This window comes from Rhamphochromis sp. 'chilingali' (assembly GCF_963969265.1).
Source record: "Rhamphochromis sp. 'chilingali' genome assembly, chromosome: 10".
Classification (NCBI taxonomy): domain Eukaryota; kingdom Metazoa; phylum Chordata; class Actinopteri; order Cichliformes; family Cichlidae; genus Rhamphochromis; species Rhamphochromis sp. 'chilingali'.
In genome coordinates, this window is record NC_137937.1 from 22,310,374 (window position 1) to 22,331,502 (window position 21,129).

The following is a 21,129-nucleotide window of genomic DNA, read 5'->3' on the forward strand; positions in this document are numbered from 1 at the left end:
TGTTGTACACATGTTGTGCTTGCCACCTTGTCCCCCTGCTGTGTCTATAATGAAAAGCTAAATGGCCGCAGTTAAAAGTGATTAAAGATGGACGGCTCACTAGGAGGAGAGGGAGAATGCAGCAGTTGGGAAATGACAGCGTGAGGTAAATGACAGCCTTCCTATGTTTAGGATAAGTGGATAGTGCCGCTATATTCAGCATTCAGCATCAATTATTCAGAGACCCACTGACAAATCCCCAGTAACTGAGGTTCCTCTGCAGCAGTCGAAGTGCGAGTTTCACCCGCGATTCACCCATTCTCCATTTCAGATTTAAAATTTTATCACTGGTATCACCAAGGGTACCTCTGTGAATTAGCTATGTATTAATATTTATTATAAACACTAAGGTTATAATAATCTGATATGTAGTCTATGTGCAAGAAATTACTTGTGACATGTTGGAGTTGCAATCTGTTTCTGACATTGTTTTTTGTAGGAGTGTAGTATCTACAAACTTTCAGTGTATGTGCACATTTAGGTTGATTTGGTTGGTACAACAGATAGATTTCATGCAGTTTCATGTCCTGGTTAAAGACACTTATAGTCACAGTTTTGAAGATAGACGTGATCACAGGCTTTTAAAGATGATGTCTGTGTGCATCACGTCACTTCCGAAGTAGACTTGCGATAACCGTTAGGTACTTGAAGGGAGCCTGAGTTGCGTGCTACACTAGGGCCCCTCAACAGGGGCCCACCTTTTCCCAAGGTGATGTCCTCAGACGCCTCCCTGGGGGGGAATATGTGCGGTCACACAGGTATCGCAGTTCAAACTGCACACTATCCGCCTAAAAACCAGTAGCCATATTAAACATAACTGTAAATCTTATGCAGATATTTCATTCTTCACAAACATGTGTTGACAAATTTGACCAAAATGACAAACACTACAACTGAAGACACTGTGCATGTGTTTATCATTATTGGTGCATTTTTCTTTTAAGCAACTTGTTTTGTAAGTTCACAATATTGTTTGAGTTTGTTAAATTGTTCAGTTTTTTAAATTCTAGTTTGCATTTTGACATCAATTAACTAAAGTAGTTTTTCACTGCTTGTTTTATTTCTAGATAAAAACAATAGCCCCGACGAAGATGATTTGACACTGTTTGGATTACCTTGCATTTGCACGCCAATATTCATGCATACATGAGTGACACTATAATAAATGGGATCATGTGAGTGTGTTCTATTAACAGATGGCTGACCTTGCAGCTGTGAAATGTTAAAAGTGGAAACTGCACATTTGTGCATTTCATTTTGTTGCATAAATGTTAGTGTCAGTTTTTTCTAATATATCATTACTCTCCTATGCTCTGCTTTTCTCTTCTTGTAGGATTCCCCTGCACCCAGCAGATACAATGTGAGTCAGACATTTGAGAAGGTTAATGGCCACTCTTACTTAGAACCCCGAAGTGAAGACGCTAAGAAACGGCAAAGCTGCTTCCTGTCTGCTGCACCGAGAAATGATTTCTTCCTACACAGTAACTCCAGCGTGCCAGGTGTAGCACTCGATTTTATGTTTGGTCTGTCAATCAAAATAATGCATTTCCCTGCCCCATACCATAACCCTTACTTCCACAGCTGAATGCCTAACTGAATACCTAAACACTAAACAAAGCGTTAAACCCAATTTCAAGTGTTAGCTTTGTTGCGTCCAGCATTTTGGTCTTCTATGTTGTTGGGCTCCACAGGTTCAGTGGCCCCCCTCAAAACACATTATAATAAAGACCCACAAGGACATTATGTAAAGAGAAACGGCTTGGTCTATGTGTGGGTCGGTCCTTCCTTTCTTTTCAGAGCTAAATATTCACAAACTGTACTGTGCCTCCCTTTGCTATCATACAGTCCAATTAGTTTCATCTCTATGGGCCTCAAACCTAATATTTACCTGAGTTACACCCCCATTGAAAAATGTTGTTAGAAAATTGATAGATTCATGATTTACTTGGATAATTTATGACTAGCCCCCTTTCACCAAGGGACTCAACCCAGGAGAAACCTCAAACCATTTAACCAAAATCCAATTTGCATATAAATAGATTTGAACTGTTTGCAGAATTGTTTCTGCTTAGAACGCAAACACGCACACACTTATACATCTCCACCCTGAAGCACTTATGTGGACACGCGTATATGGACACTTAACGTGAACTTAGAGACACACAATAAGCACACTGATATGCACATGCTTTTTTCCCCCCCCAATAGTTGAATTTGCATTTATGAATAGGTCTATAATATATGGAACATTATATTACTTATCATGCTGGGTCTAACGTGATCATATTTCTGATAATGGTAGGACCGAGCGTTTAGCTATGCATTATTTCTGAGCAAAAATTAATGACTGTGGTGCTCATAATGATCTGTGACATTAGCAGTTGCTCAAGGTGTTTTTAACCATGTGTGTAGTCATAAGTTGATTGCATTTAGCCACTGGGGCTGAATAGCACCTACTGTTGTCTTACTTTAAAGCTGTTAGACCAATGATGAATTCTTTATATATTTTATGTCCCCTCATCACAATTCTAAATGCAGTGAATATAATATCTTGCCCAGGGGTCCATTAAACCATTTAAAAATCAATTGTAAAAGTTCTTATCATAACTCCTTAAAAGTTGGGTGTTAGCATTATTCTTGTAACCTTAGCTTTGAAGTTTTATTGGATTGTGTCCATCCTCTGTCCATCCTCTGATTCACATCAGAGTCCAGTATTATGCAGGTATATCATTTTCCAGAGATTACAAAAAACAATTACAATTCTTATCTGCCACAGCTTTGCTGTAGACCTTTTTTCCAGAGAGTCACATGGCAGTTACTTCTTTTAGTTTTAATTGTGCTAAAACTTGTATAGAATTTGATAATCAACAGAAATATAGATTTGTACTAACAATTTAAGATTATGATGGGATTTTTTTGGCTCAGATCTTATGATTGCTTAGCCTGAAGGTGATAGTATGTGGCCAAGTTATTATAGTTAACTAAAACTAAATGAAAAACTAAAGGTGAAAAAAGATTTAGTTAACTAAAATTAAATTTAAATCTAGACTTTTAGAAAGAATTTAAACTAACTGAAATGATTTTTTGAACTTGGAACACTAATGAAAATAAAATAAAGATATTGTATTTGTTAGTTTGGTAAAAATGTTATCCCAATTTGCCTTATGAGGCTTTCATAGAAATATTTCTTGAGACTTTAGATTTCCACAAGACTGTGAGTGAGCTGTTTTGAAAAGGTTCTGTGTTTTTATTGTAATACTTGTAGTGATTTTGCTAAATGTTGCCTCTGACACATGCCTGTCATACAATAATAATTAATAAAGATTAGAACTAAGACGAAAACTAATAGAAACTAGACTAAAAATAAACATTTTCAAACAATGAAAAGGAAACTAACTATAACTACAATCAAATTAAAACCAAAACGTAAAAAATAAATAAAAATAAAAACTAATCAGGAAATACAAAACTATACTAAGTCCGGTAAGGTAAAAGGAATGTTCTTTGTATGTTTACTGGCTTTTAAGTGTGTTTGTGTTCATCAGGCCCCGGCCAGTACAACCCAAGTGTAAAATCTGCTCCAAAGTTGGCACTGATGTCCTCCAGAGAAGATCGATTCAAAGTTCCCAAGAACATCAGCCCAGGACCTGACACTTATTGGGTAACAGTACAAAAAGATCTATTAATGTCAGCCTTGTAAAACATCCTCACTTTGTACCATACTCCCAGTGCGCTTGACTGAACTAAAGTGCATTTATGTCCACAATTTGATGCAGTTTGTACAGTTTTGCCTCTGTATACCCCCACAGTGGATTTACAATCAAACAATTATATGACTGACGTTCAAGGGTTTAACAAAGTTACATTACAGACATTTTATACACATTATACATTTTATGAATTCATGAAGGCATCTCTTGATTTTAGACTTTGACAGTGATACTCTTATCTCCTTAACAGTGTTCTTGACTTGTTCCGGGTGTTGTAAAGTTGTTTTTCTTAACCCCGGAAATAACTCTGTCTTAATACACTTTATTTGTGTGGTATTTTGGGTCTTTTGGTGTTGCTGAGCTGCTAGGTGCACTCCTTTTGTACCAGACTGGTAATTTAGCCACGACTAAAGATTTTGCTCTCTCTGATAAGTTTATTTTGGTTTTTCCGCCTAACAATGGCATCTCTCACTAGCATGTCTTTGAAATACAAATTCCACAGTTGAATCAATTTCAAATATTCTATCTGCTTCATTTGTCATGAAATCATAAGTTAACCAGGCTCACCTTCTGAAACATTACAGACCTAAGTTTAAGTGTGCAGATGCATGCTGAGTTTTTAGCATATATGGACACAGCGGTTGCTCTTTGTGTGTGTCGTGTACACCTGAGATGTAATACCCAGAATGTCTGACACTACTTGAGTTGCAATCCCCGCAGAATCTATCACATTTCTCCCAGTGACCTTGAGCTGTGCGGAAGAAATTGATTGCTTAATAGAAAAAAGAAAAACAAATCCAAACTTCAATATCTTTCCTGGGCTGATGTGCTTTTTTGCACAGGGCAGGTTTTCAGTTTGTGGGAGACTTTATTCTTAATTGACCTACCTGGTTGAATTAAAGTGGGTAAAAATAGATGCCTTTTATTAAGTGTAATGTCGTTTAATGCAGCCACCACAGAGGACTGACAGAGACAAATGCACTTCATGACTGAAGCATAATGTAGCTGTAATGAAACTTAACCAGAGCATAATCTTTCTCTGCTTTGTTTTAGTGCATTTTAATAGAGATTACAGCTTTGGGTTTCCACTGATGGTGAATGTGTGTGAGTGAGAAGAAAGTGCTAATGTTGTTCGCCAGTCCCCGCTGATTTTGAATGGCGAACATCAAAGACAAAACCCGAGGTTTGATTCAAATCTCACTACACAGTTCATCATCATGTTCATGTCCATGGGTGCGATGTTATCACAGAGCTCTTTTTTTTCTCCGTCTGCCTGTGTCCCAGTCTGCCTGCTGCCTCTGTGTAGTTTTATCTCTCAGCTTTCTACTGTCTTCTCTTCTGTAGTCTACAGTCTGTGTCTCTTCTCTCCCTGCTTTACCTGTTTTCTAGTTTTACCTGTATCTGTAATATGAAGACTTTTTCTCCAGAAGCTTTGCCCTTCAAAAGCATAGGGAAATTTGCCTCAAAAGGTGTTTCGAGACACTGACACGGACACAATTTTAGTTCAATTAACACCATCAAATTTTAGCACATTAGTAAAATGTGATAAATGTATCAGCACAGTAGTGGTGAGATGTCTCAGATAATTAAAGCAACATTGCAGGCTTAATTGAATATGACCGGCACTGGTGAAATTATCCACCTGACTGATATTGCCAATCAGGCAGCAAAACACAAATTAAAAGTAACTGGTAAATGCACACTGTGTAATGTGCCAGAAGAGCAGAAACGGCAATAGCAAGGGGAAGACTTGTTCCAAGTAAACAATGGATAACAAAGCGAGTGTAAACTTCAAAAGAATATACTTTGCACATGCTTGATGAAAAACGACGATCATTCCATGTTTGTCAGACCTCAGGGTAGTCACAGTGCATTTGATAAACAATACTTATTGTAGTCATACCTTTAGTTTGTTTATGATATAACACCACAGGGCTCAGTCAGGGTTCAGCACAGAGAGATAACCAATAGAGGCTCAACTCTACTTTTGTATTCTAATATATCAGATGTATCTCTAGAGTCTTCAGTCTGTTTTTCCTTTGTCTCCAGCATAATTAGAGTTTCTCCCCTCCTCTGTGCAGTTTACATCACAAGTTCAGCAAAGTATCTTTTTGTAAGTCAGTCTTGGCATGTGAGAATTTGTTTCCTCACAGGATTTCTAAACATGCACGTTTTCCCATAAGACTTTATACAAAGGTTTGATATGCATTAATGTGCTTTTTAAAAAAAAACAAAAAAAAACTTTTGCATGAAGAATTAGGTCAGACTCAGAGGCCTTGACAATAGATCAGTCATATTAGGGTTAAAATAGGATGGCAACCTCATTATGACTAGGTCTTGTTTTTTTTTTTGGTTTTTTTTTGCATTTGACAACCGATTACAAGCAATTGTGGTGGCCGCTTTTCACTGCAAGGAAATTGCACTGGCTGCCTGGTAGAAGGTGGCCAGTCTCCAAACAATTTTAGCCCAATTCAAATTGACTTCGGTTGCTCTCAGATGGGCAAAAGTTGTTAAATAATCGCCTTCTATTTTCAGTCTGAATGTTCAGACTGAATCAGTCTGCCCTGATGAGTGCGACTGCTAATTGGTTGTAAAGTTGTTGTTTTTTTTTTTTTGTGGGATGGTACAAACAAATTTGTCTGCATCTATAACTTTACTGCCTTGGGTTGCTGGTAGGGGTGGGTTTTGATTATCGATTTATCGATTAAAATAGATTCTGGCTTGGATAACGCGATATCGATTTTTAAATATAAATGTACTTTGCCCGAAATGCCAGAATATCAGGTTAAACCTCACAAAATTTCAATAACCACCATTCTGCACAAAGACGTAAACACAAAGCATGGACCTGCCGACAGATCAGAATCGTGAGATGTCGCCTTTCTCACCCGACGGCACAGACGGCACAGAAAGCTGACAGCTCGCTGATTCTGATGTTTCGGCGGGTCCGCGCTTTGTGTTTACGCCCTTTTTGCGCTAGATTCTGAAGCTGCGGGTTTTTATCTCTCTCCAAACAATATTGACCGAACCAGATGCAAAAGAAGATCCAAACTTCGCTTCACGTACATCGTCATGAATTCCCTCTGACTTTTGCTGTTTTGCTTCCACCACGATAAAATCACACTTCATGCACAGCTCTCTCTCTCTCTCTCTCTCTCTCTCTCTCTCTCTCTGTACTTCCAGAACAATTTCCCATCTAAAAATCAGTTTTCTTCATTATTCGCTTGCTTGTTATGTATAAGTCTACCGTTGTTTAGAGCGCTGTTGGCCCCTGTTTTCCTTTTACTTACTTCCGAAAAGAAAACCTAATTTCTGCTGTTCAATAGGCTACTGACCAAATGTAAACTTTTTAAAATTATGCAAAATTGCAAAAGGCTTAGCTGTGTCTCTTAAAACCTCTGTAACTTTGCTCTGCTTCACTTCAGCAGCATCGGGTAATGTTCATGCGTTGATTAATGGTTTTCTTTCGTTTTTGATCTACTGCAGAATATTTTTAAGGTCATCTGCTATAAAATCCCAGGCCAGGAAAGTCGCCTTCATGCTTTTCTGTTTTATCCTCAGTTACTTTGACACAAAGGCATCTGCTGTGATGCTCACACCTTTGATAAAGTCTCGCAAGTGTCAGCTTTCCTTTTATAGAAATAAAAATATGGAAATGTACTGATACGTGATCAGAATTATAATATTTCTGACTGTCTGAGGCAAAATTTACCTGATTCAAATCGAATCGAATCAGATTGAATCGAATCGGGGATCAAATCGATTCAGGACCTTGTGAATCGAAATCGAATCGATTCTAGAAATCAGTGACGATACCCAGCCCTAGTTGTTGGCACTAGCTACGTTAACTGTGTGTAAATTCATACTATATAGTCATTTAGATGTTAGAGGTTGCATTGTTAAGATTATGTGCCTTTTCTTTTTGGTTGTTATGAGCTGATACATTTTCTACATTTATTTGTAAGTATCACACAAGACGGAGGACGCTGTAAATACACCTGTAGCTGTGGGAATTTCTACTGTAGCTAGTAAAACTGTTGAAAAATCTGATATGATCCTGCTCCCACCTCAACCTGTCCTATCTCCATCCTTTCTCCCCCAAGCGGTTGGGTGGTAAAAGTTGTATTGAACTGAGATCCACATCGAGTGTTTGTCTGCAGCTACTTTAACCATCACAGAGAGCTTTAAAGATGGTAGATAATTGTCTCAAAGTAAGAGTAAATTGGTTTTGCTAAACTTTGTAGCAGTGTAGTTACATGATTAGATCTTCAATATCAGCTAATAATGCTCTCTGTAGAAGTGAGCTGCAGATGAGTAAATTAGGCCCTAAGTTCTGCTCCACTGGCTTCCCAAGAGCTCCGACAGCATAATTTGTATCTTTCTTCTGTCCAAGTATATACTTCATTTGGGTGCACCAGTTTCTCATGAATGCCTCTGGAGGAGGCATGATAGGTCAGTTGGAATTTTTTTTGTAGGTGTAAATGACTTTCTCTTGCAATGTGTTAGAGGCTTCAAGAGGCTCAATCCCACCATAAGCAGCAGAAGAACATATGTTGCAAACCTGCCAGTCACTTCTAAGATGAGCTAATACAATTTGGTAAACTAGATTTGGCATTTCAGATTACTCATGATGCCTCTTACCAGAAGCACTGCACACTGTTTTGTAAGTACTTTTTTATTTTCAACCTTCATGTGATCTAAATAATTTTAGATGTCCATCTGGTATTCATACATATGTATAATGAAGTAAAGGCCCCATACAAGAACATAAAAAAAGATTTCATTCATGGGTTATAGACTGATTCTATTGCATTGTACATAATCATATGGCTCCATTTAGCTGGAGGAAGTCAAGTTCCTTTTTAATAGCGAAATGCAAGTTTAAGCTCGCTGCTCAGTAATTAGCTCTGTGACTGTGATTCTATATGACACCACGGGCCATGCAGCGTTAAATATAGTATGAAGTGGAGCAGAGAGGGAGATAAATAAGTGCTTGTAGAAGATGAGCAGGCAGAGTGTAGCATGGTAGTAATGAGAAGGAGGCAGGGGGGAGAGAGAGAAGGGGAAACGGCGGTAGAGGTGAGTTGGTGCTGAAAAGGTGGTGAAAATGCGTGGAGGAAGAGAAGCAGAGAGACAGAAAGCAGAAAATTGAGCTGCTGAAGAGGGTAGTTAAATTCAACAGCTGGAAATGTGTTCTGAGCGTCTGAAATCTGAAGCAGACTTTTCATGTAATGGAACAGTAGCTATTTCAGCATAAGTGTGCGCATGATCATTCGTCCATACATGTGCATAATGTCACAACGCTATCTACTTGAGCAGCATTTGTCCACTGTGAAGGTTCATTTAGAGTTTCCATTAAATGCACTATGTGAGGTACCTGCTTGAGCAGGCTTGATTACCTTTCTCACTCATACAGTAACACTGTTCTTAGTGGCTGAGCTTCATTTAACAGAGAGAAAAGTGTGGATGGAATATGGAAATGTAAAACGATTCGGGGAACGGATGTCGAGCAGAAACAAATATTAATTAAATGCTGTACTCTTTAATGGTATATATATGCTAGATGAGTACAAAACACATAATGAGGCAAGAAAAGAAGAAACGTAAGTTTTTTCATTTGAAATAAAAAAGAAATAAGTGATAGTTTAATAATTAAAGAGTATATTTTTGACAATACTCTCAGCACTTTACTCTATTTCATGTGCTGCACAAAGCTCAGCAGACAGTGGTAACCCTTTAGATTTGAAATTTCAATATCACTCTGCTGTACAAGTATATATACTGTATGTATTTATTGGCACCCTTCATAAAAATCTACTATTACTCAGGCTCTTAGTCACTATGATTTAGAACATAAGGTTTTCTTGACGCAGTTGACATATTATGATATGCTTCTCAGTGTGATGCCTGCGGCTTGTAAGGGCTCTCACTGTGTGTGAGTTTTCATGTTCCTACTTTTAATTCTTGTTGACTTTGGAAAATGTGTGTTTTAAAAGAGCTGGAAACTACAGTACAGTTTAATTGACTGTTAATCTGTTGAATATACTTCACTGTGGGAGTTACAAATACATTTAAAAAGGAAGGTCCTTGCATGGCTTTAACCAGCTATGAAGTCTGGAGTTTTGGCAAGAAAAATAGCACGAATCAGTGTGTTACACACTAGATCTTTGTTGTTTTATTTTGTTTTTATTTATTTATTTAAGACTAAAGGGATTCTGTGAAGTTGTGGTTTATACACACAGCATTCATCTTCCATATTTTCATATATAGTGTTGCTCCTGCAAAAAAGAAGCAAGCTGTACAAAATAGTCCTTCATAGTTTTCAAAATACCTGGTTTTGCTGGCATGTACCTCTAGGACCTTCTCTAGCCTTTTCTGCTGGTCAGTGGAGCACAAGTGCTATGCCTTAAATAGAGAAAAATTGTTGAGCTCACAAACTTCTAAAGCCTGATTAGGGTCTTGGGTCCTTGTCTCCATATTTGTCTCACTCTTTGGCTGGATCAGAATCTATTTTGGTACCTGGCATTCATTTTGTTCTCAGTCTTGTAAAGTTTTCCTGAATAGATCTCGCAGGGTTGTTATGTACAGACCTTGTGGCTGTTCCATCTACACTTTGTGTCAAACTGACGGACGGACTCAAAAGGTGTATAATCTGTTCTTTGGCCGACTGAAGTACTGGTAAATACAAGCTGCTCATGAAAAGTAATTTGATTCTCTTGCGTCTCTTGTTTTGCTGGATTGTGGGTAGCAAATGCTTGCGTTCCTTCACTGTGTGTGGCAGGTGCTGTGTGTGTGTGTGTGTGTGTGTGTGTGTGTTATAGGGACGACTGTGCATCCTGCACTCCTTCGTCTGTGCTCATGGGCGCGGTTGAATATGTCTTCATACATACCAAGTAACATAATCACCACCACCAATTACCAACCTGCAATTTTCCCCTTTACCTTCTCCCCTCTTTGACCTACTCAAGCATCCCATAATCTCCCTCATCATTGCCATTCCAGTGGTGTCGTCACTTCCAAGGGCTCTTCCCCTATCTCCTCGACCTACCCAGTAACCCCGAGGGTGACCTGGAGTTGAACCTGCAACCCTTTTCCCATTAGGATCAATACTGAGATCTGAGCCGTGCCGCCAGTGTTCTCAAATCCTGCTGCAGCACCTCTGGCATACTGATGTGTGCGTGTCTGTGTGTGCACGTACGTGCTCAGAGGTTATATGGAGGTAGTGGGGGGTGAGAGAGAGAGCGAGTGAGAGAGAGGGAGATAGAGCTTTGCAGAAAAGGCTCAGCAGTACCTGAGTAGGACAGCTGATGAAGTGTGTGAGTACATAGAGCATATATATGTGTGTATGTCTGTGGGTTTTTTGGGAGGTGATTTTAGGGGGCAGACTTTGAAGTGAACGTGGTGTTTTGTTTAGTTTTTTCCTCTGTAAGACTCCCCCTCCAGCATGGACTAACAGACTCAGTATTTGTAAGGGTTTTTGGAGTCATGTTTGTGATTTTAACCTTAATGACCCCTCGCTCTAAAAGCATATTGGAAATAATTAAGCTCTTCAGATAATTATTTAATTTTAAATTATTTGGGCTTTATATCATTGGATCTGTTACCAGTCTATGGTAGGACTGAACAAAATGTTTGACCATAATATAATATATGTTATTTAGTATAAATTTGAAGAAATTTAGTATAAATTTGCACACTTACTAATTTCTTAAGCTTCGTCAAGAAATTAGTAAGTGTGCAGACCATGTGTGTTAAAAGACAATACAAAACCTTTGTCAGCAGGATCATACACTGTGAGTGAATTCACTGAAGTTTATCTAGATTAAATCCCTAAATGTTAAGAACACTTCATTACTCCTGTTTTAAAGTCAAATGACAACCACCCATGAGTCCTGAATTTATTGCATTGGCCTCCAGTTATTCATTTATGCATTAATTGTTTTGGGGTTTTTTTGGTTAATTTTCTATTTCTTCTCTTTCGATTTTTAAAAATATACAGTAATGTGCAAAAGTCTTGAGCCTCATATCATTCTTTACGATTTTCTTTGGAAAGAGCCAGATTTTAAAGTGATCTTCAGCAATAACCTAGGCTTGAAGGTCTTTTTAAAGATTTTTTGACATTGGCTGCGTTTTCACTCATATTTAGTTCAGTTCTGTGTCTTTTTGAGAATGTTTTTTTTCTCCTTTGTTAAGCCACTTAACACTGACCTATGAATCATTCAAGCATAAAAAGCCACCTAACTTAAGTGAACCAGTGTTGTGTCTACACATAACAGACAAACGTAGCAAAGAACCAATGTTAATTTATATCTTTTGGTACTTTGTTAATAGCGGCCTTTTGCAAAAACACATAGTTAGTTTCCATTTCTACCTATAGAGGCATTAGCCAAATGGATAAAAGGACATATCTGAAAATGGTGTCAGTGTGAAAAGTGACAGACCTAAAAAACTATATATAGCAGACGAAAATTGCCTGAAAGAATCTGAAAAGAATCCAACAAAGACCTGACACAGGACCTGAGACATGCATCTTCACCACCAGTGTTAGTCAAGTTAGTTGAAAATAGTAATTAGTTACTAATTACTTCTCCGAGAAAGTAATCCAGTTACTTTACTGATTACTTATTTTCAAAAGTAATTAGTTACTGTATTACTTAGTTTCCTTTAAAAAAAAACATGATACACAACCTGAATACGTAATAAAGCAATAGACCTTTCAGCCCAATTCTATTTTTTATGCATAAAATATCATATAAAATTTAATTAAATGAAAAAGTGTCATTTTAAATTTTTTTATTAGTTTTAATCTTTTAACTTTATGCACATTGCATCAAGCAGAAATTAAATTATATGCAACAGTCTTTGACATGAAGAAATTTGTTTAACATTTAAACCTATTTTCTGCATATTCCAGCATATAAAATAAAATTATATTTTGTGTTTACACTCACTCTTTCAAATAGATGCAAGTAAAACAGCAAAAAAATAAATAAATAAAAACAAAAGTTCAGCAGCACCAAGTCCTGTCGCTCTCAAGTCTATTTTCACCTGTTTAGCAGGAGTGGGGCCGGTGGAAGTTTCCCCAGCCGAATTGGATGTGGTAGCCACAGCGCTCATGTCAGTGGGGGGATCCGGGGTTTTTTCTCTGAATTTCACATTCCTGTGGCAGCGTGCTCGCTGCTTGCTAAGATTTGAACTTTAATTTTTCACTGTAGAAAGAAGTTTTCTTCCCACGCAGAGTGTACAGCGGACGCTAATGTTTTTGTCACTTTTTACAGAATCCAACTTAAAGTAATGCAAGTACTTCCAACCTTTAAACGCTACATGGTCGTACTCTGTCCCGCACTATTATTCATTGTTGATCTACACACATCTGTTACTGCTCATTTTTATGAGACACTCTCACAAACAAAATCACGGTTTAGTAACGCAGGAACGAACCTGCTTACGGGAAAGTAACAGTAATCTAATTACTTTTTTTTGCAAAAGTAATAGATAGATCAGGCTATGAGAATAATAGTGGCCATACCAAATATTGACTTTCATCAAGCTCATTAGAATTATACAAACGTTTTGCTTTATAACCTGTATTTCCAGGTATGCTTGCATATGTTCCAAGCAACATGTGAAGAAATGAGGGGTGGCCGAGAACACCCATTTAACTTTTCATCATCCTTCATTGTCCCTCATCTCTGTTTTGTTTATGTCTCTACAGTTGAGTCCAAGTATTATGAACACACTACTGAAGGGCACCTTCAACGCGACGCTCAACAACCCTCTGAGTCCCAGCTGCTCCCCCCGCGTGGCTGATGGGCCTTTAACAGCCCACAAGGCCATTAAAGCAAGCACACCCAACACCTTTATCGCCACCAGCAGTTCATAGAGTTCTTTGTGCGTCAGAGTTTAAAGATGAAAGGTTAGTGGGGGGAAAAGATCAGTCCTCAGGTCATTACATTTAAATTCATATTCTGAGAAAAGTTGAGTTTTCATGAATATTGATGTCATGTTCATTCTGTTTGAATATATAGCAGATAATAAGTGAGTAAAGTTACAGTTTAATAACTGAAAACAAGGTAAGTTTGTTCATGTAATAACAGAAATGTGCAATTACAATATGTATTGTAATTCAATATCAGACTTTAGGAGGTTTTTAGACTAATTGTGAGAATGACAGTAATATTTTTATATGTTGTATGAGTGCATTTCATTATGCATTTGGCGTAGTTTTTACTCCCAGCCACTTTTTGAAAGCTTATGTCTGCAATTTGTCCAAACTGTTTGTTTTACTGTGTGTGATATTTGTGTTTGAGTGTGTGTCTGAGCCCAGAATGGGCTATCAAATAACAGAGAAGTTCCCTAGAGCTGTTGTTCTGGTAATAGGTTTCAGTTTTTCAAGTGCTAGAAATTGCCCTCAGAGTAAATTACAGTTCATTTAAGCTAATTATAACAGCCAGTATCTTTTTAAACATCAAGTTTACAGTGCATAATGCTGACTGATTAACATATTTGTTTTTCCTTAATGTTTTAGGCAGCACTTTGGAAGAAGATGACTTTGCATTATTGTCACAGAGTGATACTGTATACCTACTAAGAACATTTCATCTGAAGTTGGCTGTTGTGGATTATTTCCCCCTGTATAAACCACTTTGTATATCAGTAACATTGATAAAGGCATTCATATGAATAATGCTTGAAATGATTTGTTAACTTGTTATTATTCCATAGGCCATGTTGTTGTCTTAAGTCAAGCATCGAAAGATCCAATCTGGCATAAATGAGTCAAATATTAAAAATGTTGTGAAGGTTTTGCTACAGTACTTTTTTTTTCTTGTTATAGTTAATAACAGTAAAGCTGGATGAATGCTAGCACAGATCACAGCCCTGATGGGGCGTACACACAGGAAGAGACAAATGGCGATGTAGCAGCTAGAGAAACGCCAATAAAATCTAATGACTTGTGTAGATGACAGTCAATGCAACTGTTGGTGACCCTAAGTGGGCGGGTCCTGAGTAAAACTAATCTGGACTTTGAGGCGAGTGATTGGAGCAATCAATGGGAGTGGAGGATACTGCTGACTGATGTACGGCGGTGTGGGAAATACACAAGAGAGTTGCCTACTAAACCAGAAGCTGACCCACAGTTAAAGTGCTTGGCGAGCAAACTGCTTCATATATGATTAATCTTTAAACTCACAGATGATGCATCTTAAGGTCATGAGAAGCTACTCCTTAGTTAATGCCAGTAAACCAGCACATTTTTAGAATTCATATAAATTTGTTGCCACACATTAGTGCTTAACATGCATAAGTCATGAAGCAAGTATTATATATATTTGCAATGACTGCCAAAGAAACAAGTGTGGAAGTCACATAGACGTGTTGTATGTCCTCGCATTGATGCACACATACACATGCTGCACAACATATACATCTAAACCAACAGCAGCTGCCTGTAGAACTATATTCTCCTTGTAAAAACAACGCTACAGCTTATCTACTGTGGAATTACCTGGTGCTGTACACTCAGTTTTACTAATCATGCACAGAGCCGAGGTTTGACTGCGGTATGAAATATTAAGTGTACTCGCTGTTGGGCTTTGATATACCTAAAAGTGGAGACGGGCTGAAGAGTCGAGAAGAGGTTTTATAGTAAAGCTGTGTGGCACCGTGATGGGAAAAAAAAAAGAAAGAAATAGTTAACCTTAAAGAAATAGTTTGATGTTGCTGGAGAGCACTTATTTGCCGTTGTGCGTTTGCAGAGGGAATGGAAAGACTTTCATATGTCTGTGAAATATGGGGCTTCAGCTGACCGGCCACTTTTCACTCTGCTGGGAGTGTCTTCTGATTCAGACTGCTGAAATCTTCAGCAGCAGTCTGAGAATACTTTCTCAAATCAAGGATGTTTTTTTCACTCGACGTGTTAGGAAATTCAAGCCTGCTCAAAAGTTCCTGACCTTGTGTAGGTAAGATGGGTGGATGTGATGAGGTGATAGAAGTTTGTGATGCTGGATGAACTACTTTTACTGGCAGTTACTACCGGAGAGTGTAGATTTATGTCTCTTACCTCCGCTGATTGCTCGGCATAAATCAGCTACTCATGGTTGTGTGAGTTCTTCCTCACTTTCAGACAAAGTTAACAACAACAAGTGTTTTAATAACCTGCTGTAGAAGCACAGGTGACACTTTGCGTGCACATCTTGTTGCCAGGATGCAGTTTGGCCATCTATTTAAAACAAAAATAAAAACCGTTCCATCAAATGACTCAAACCACCCACTCCCCCTTTACTGTGTGGGATGTCTCTTTGCCCTGCCGTGTTCAAAATGCTTCTCTGAACATTCAGAGTAACAGGCTGGACTGAGTACCATGTCTCTGATTGTTCCTGTGGGCCTTTTAGCCTAATGAGGTGTTTACCCCCTATCATTATTCAGCTGGGAGCGGAGCAGAGGGAGGAGAAGGTAGAGAGAGGGAGGTGAGATGTGAAGTAAAACCAAGACAGAGGGAAGCATAAAAGAGGATAGGGTTGAAGAAAAGGAGTCCAGTGGAACATGGGGGGGAAAAAAAGGGAAAAAAAAGAGAGATTGTATACAGGCAGAGGGAAGATCAGAGAGAAAAGGAGAGCCAGAGGAAGAAAAAAGCCAGAGAGGAAGGAAAGAGCGTGGTGTTATTTATGCCTCCCTCGGCACTCGTTTTTACCTTTTTCCCCCCTGCGAGCTGTTTTACATCGGCGATCTAATTAAATCAAATAAATCACAGCACACACACACATACACAAGCACGCACACACAGCTGCAACTGCCCCTCCTGATTCTCAGATCATGAACATCTCCTTCCCATACACCCTCCGAATAAATCTCGATTATGGTGCATTACACGGCACATCATTCATGTTGTTTATAGGTCTAAAATATGCAAACAGACCAGGGGCATAAAAGTGATCGATGCACAAATGGGTTCTTTTTTCTCTTCAGTTCTCATCTCTCACACAGCACCAAGCACTGTCACTTACACATGTCTTGTGTGGGATGAAGAAATATTGTATTGTGTCCTTATGCTGTGTCCTGATGGTGGCTATTTATTGTCTTTGGGAGATAAATGGAGTTTTACTACCTCATTTACTAAAGCACCGTCTCTCCTTGTGAGCCCTTATTAAATATAATTAACTCTGCCAAACCTTGAAACTGTCCCTGACAGGTCTCTTGATAATTGTAAAATGGGGGTAAGTTAATGGGTGCTTTTACTGGTTACTTTTGTACATGAAATGCATGGGTGGAAAAAAAAGACACGAAAAAACTAACAGCTGCTGAAGCTTTCTTTCCCAGAAATAACTGCTTCAGGGAAATAAATGTTTGGGCATATGTTGTCCAAATATGTTAGCAAATGTATAATTTTTTGGCCAAACCAAGCATAAAATTAACATTCATATTGTGTGATAAACACTGTTATTTAGTGAAGGCATATCAACGTTTTAAAAAAGACAAAACTGCACAAATTACTAAATAAGCCTATCATCGTGATGGTTTGAATATATGTTTTTCTCTTTCTCTTCACAGGGTAACGGTGAAAATAAAGTTTTTCCCAGTAAAAGGATTTCACTGGATTATTCATAGTGAAACTAGCATTCACCATATTATTAATTGTAACTTACAAAATGTTTATTTCAATGTGTTTAAGTGCTTGTAAGCTTTTGTGTACCATTAAACGCCATTTAGGTTAATTAACAAATCCTTTAAAATTTTATTGCTTTGATGTAAACACACATTTTTTATGATCTTAGGGGCTTTCCATCTCATCCACACGTGTCACTGGGTTTTAACACAATCATATATTGAATTATATTGAAAGTATAGTGTACTGGCTCCATTTTGATGCAGTGAGAAGAACAGTGAGAAGAACTAGACAGGGTTACATTCTGTTTTGATGCTTTTTGATGCACGTTAAAATATTCAGATCACTTTACCTCTCCTTTTTTCAATGCATGCAAATCTAATGGGATATACTCAACTGCAATCGTCGTGTGATGACAGCTACACAGCTTGGTAGAAAGCCAGATTAGCCGGTGACTTTAATTAAAGAAGATGTACAGTAGTCCAGAAGAATCAATCTGCAGGTTAACAAGCGCTGACAAGGGCAGAATAGACTGTGAGGCTTTATTAAGATACAGTGAGAAGAACGAGCCAGGGTTACGTTCTGTGGTCATCACTTCTGAACTACTCTCTCTTTCCTCCACCTGCTGTGGGTGATTCTTGCCTTAAAGTAGCACAAATTGGCAAATGATGGATATTTGATTTTTTATTTACTTCTTTAATTTTTTATGAGCTGTCAAGCTTAAGAAATTAAGTTTACCAAACAATTAAATTCTCTCAAGAGTAAAAACTTGCTTATTGTACTTGGATTACATGGAAAATACTGTCTTGGTCTTGACTGCGCTTCTGTGGCTATAAGTATTCTGGTACACTATCCTCTGTAAAGCTTTTTAATGCCTTTAGCGTTTCTTTCTGTCTTTGCCATCATCCACTGAATATAAAAAACTCTCATGGTCTCCCAGTGTTTTTGCAGGTGCGTGGAGCTTCCTTCAGATTAATAAAAAATGCAAATGTGATTCACACAGTACTAAAAACTAGCTGCCCCCCCCCACCCCTCCAAACATCAACAGCTTCAATCAAAATATATTTCCCAAATCTCTGCAGCTCCTTTCCTCAGTACTTCATGCTGACGTAATTTCTGAGTCATATCATCAACTTCTCCAGCGCCTCTCACTCTGTCTCATCACTTGCATATCACTAATTAATACATTTGTGTCTGAGAACTGTCTCCCTTATTTGCTGAAGTTGTCAACTCTGTTTTTTTAACACTTGGCTGCTCATACTTTAACACTATTATACTGTATCTACACCACTAACACTGATACACTCATCAGCATCAGTGAGTGCTTGTTCCTGGTGTATTAGCAGTACTTTCTCATTAGCACGTTTTCTTCAGGAGACTTTACATATCACACTCCTTCACTGATGTAAAGAACTGTACACTTTACACACAACATATTTAAACTCAGCTGCTAAATACTCAGAATCTTAGCTTTAGTTGATTGCATGATGAAGGTTATTTCACTTATTTACATGTTTAGGCTTTTAAAAACAATAGAGGAAACTAGCCTTACATAGTTTTGTTGTAATGATGATTCCAGAAGTTATTTAATAACTGTAATACATGAAAACTGCCTTTTTTTGTTTATTTGTATGCCAACTACATCATCAGGAGCAAAGCAGCCAAACTTGACACACAAGTTCATCATAAGAGACTGAAGGTTCTTATCTGTAGCAGATATTAAGATGTCATCATCATCACCCTGTAGCAACGGGCTAACATGACCAGTTTTTAACATTTATGTAACTATAACAGCTTATAAAAGCATTATATCAGCTTAATTTCACCGCAGTAATTTAGCTCCACAAAACTTCATTTATACTTAATGTATTATGATACCATTGGCCACCTGGCAACCATCTAGCAGCGGGTTAAACTAGTATATGTTGATGCTACAATATTATTTGGGCTATTTATGGTGTTGGCATAAATGCAACAGACCATTTTATTTAATGACAAAATAAGTGGGATTTAAATGCATGGCCATTTCTTCTCCTGTTATTTTCCTTATTTTTTAAATAACATCAAGGAATATTGCAATATTGAAGTTGGGTCAGATTAGCTTATGTTGATGTGACACTACATTAAGCCTTTTCTCCAGCTGTGTAATTATTTTAATCATTATCAAGACAGTATTACATTAGGTTACTTCTCCTGATGCACTGATTCACTGTTGCACAGCTTTTAAGTTCTCTGGCCACATTACCATGTGTGTGGAGCATTAGTTAACATTTGACTGAGAGTAAGTGGTATGATATATAATATAATATAATATCAAAATATTCTTATTGATATTCTGTACAGCACATGTCGCTGAGCTGTTATTGACTACGTATGTTAACACTGTTACTACACAGGTCCACTTGCTGCTTGTGAAAAATTCCAAGCTGTGCAGTATGTGGGCTTTAAAGGTTATCTGTGTTTGAAGAGTATGTTATATGGCTGCGTGTGCCAGCATGTTCTTAATACAATTGTGGACATTTTTCTAATGTTCGCATTTAGATGTATGATTTGCCTTTGAGCACTGATTCATATCCTAAGAGTCTGAGCTGTGTAGCAGAGTATATTTTTGTGTGAATGTTTGCAATGAGTATATGAAGTGTATAGCAATTCTAATGCAATCAGTGCAATAGCTTGTTCATAATTTATATCTTTACAAAGATAACTTTCAGTCTTTACTGAGACTGTCAGAGAGATATTTATTTAACTTACTGCTCATTATATAAAACCATGCTAAATACTGGGTAGGACTCTCAAACAGCCTCACTTTCTCTTCTCAGGGACACATAATTACAGATTACAGATACAGCAAACTGGTATAACATTATGATCACTGACAGGTGAAGTGAATAACACTTATAATCTCTTTATCGTGGCACCTGTTAGTGGTGGTATATTAAGGTGTGGTGGTCAGAATCTATCAAAAGTGGTCTAAGGAAGGAACAGTGGTAACCCAGCGACAAGGTCATAGGCAGCCAAGGCTCACTGATGCCCTTAGGGAGTGAAGGCCATGTGATCCGATCCAACAGATGAGCTGCTGTAGGTCAAATTTCTGGAAAACGTCATGTTGGTTCTGATAGAACAGTGTCAGAATAGTCAGTGCATCACAGTTTCATGCGTATGTGAAAACCCCCGTCCATCGCCTAAAGTACCAACAGTGGGCCCATGATACCATGAAGCCCATGAAGTTGGCCTTGTCTGGTGAATCATGTTTACTTTTACATCACATGGACGGCTGGGTGTATCTGAATTGCTTACCTGGGGAACACCTGGCACCAGGATGCACGGATGGGAAGAAAGCAGTGTGATGCTTTGGGCAATGTTCTGCTGGGAAACCTTGGGTTCTGCCATCCATGTGGATATTACTTTGACAGGTATCGCCTACCCAAGCATTGTTACAGACTACGTACACTCTTTCATGGAAACGGTATTCCCTGATGGCTGTGGCCTCTTTCAGCAGGACAAGGCACCCTGCCACAAAGCAAAAAAGGTTCAAGAATGGTTTGATTAGCACAACAATGAGTTTGTGGTGTTGATTTGACCTCCAAATTCCCAGATTTCAATAAAATCAAGCATCTGTGGGATTTGCTGGACAAACAAGCCTGATCCATGGAGGATCAGGCCAAACTTACAGAACTTAAAGGATCTGTTGCTAACATGTTGATGCCAGAAACTACAGAAAACCTTCAGGGGTCTAAGATAGTCCATGCCTCAACTGGTAAGGGCTGTTTTGGC

General features: G+C 38.2%; 1 protein-coding gene across 2 annotated transcripts in view; it reads left to right on the forward strand.

Moving 5' to 3' along the window:
* stpg2 (sperm-tail PG-rich repeat containing 2) overlaps positions 1-14,464 on the forward strand; it is a 61,437-nt gene extending 46,973 nt beyond the window's left edge. For both annotated transcript variants that reach the window (XM_080894037.1, XM_080894038.1), the window contains exons 11-13: positions 1,373-1,538; positions 3,585-3,700; positions 13,465-14,464. In XM_080894037.1, the coding sequence (XP_080750163.1) occupies positions 1,373-1,538; positions 3,585-3,700; positions 13,465-13,632 (450 nt within the window). In that variant the 3' untranslated portion in view covers positions 13,633-14,464. The remainder of the gene's footprint in view (positions 1-1,372; positions 1,539-3,584; positions 3,701-13,464) is intronic.
* Positions 14,465-21,129: the final 6,665 nt, after the last annotated feature.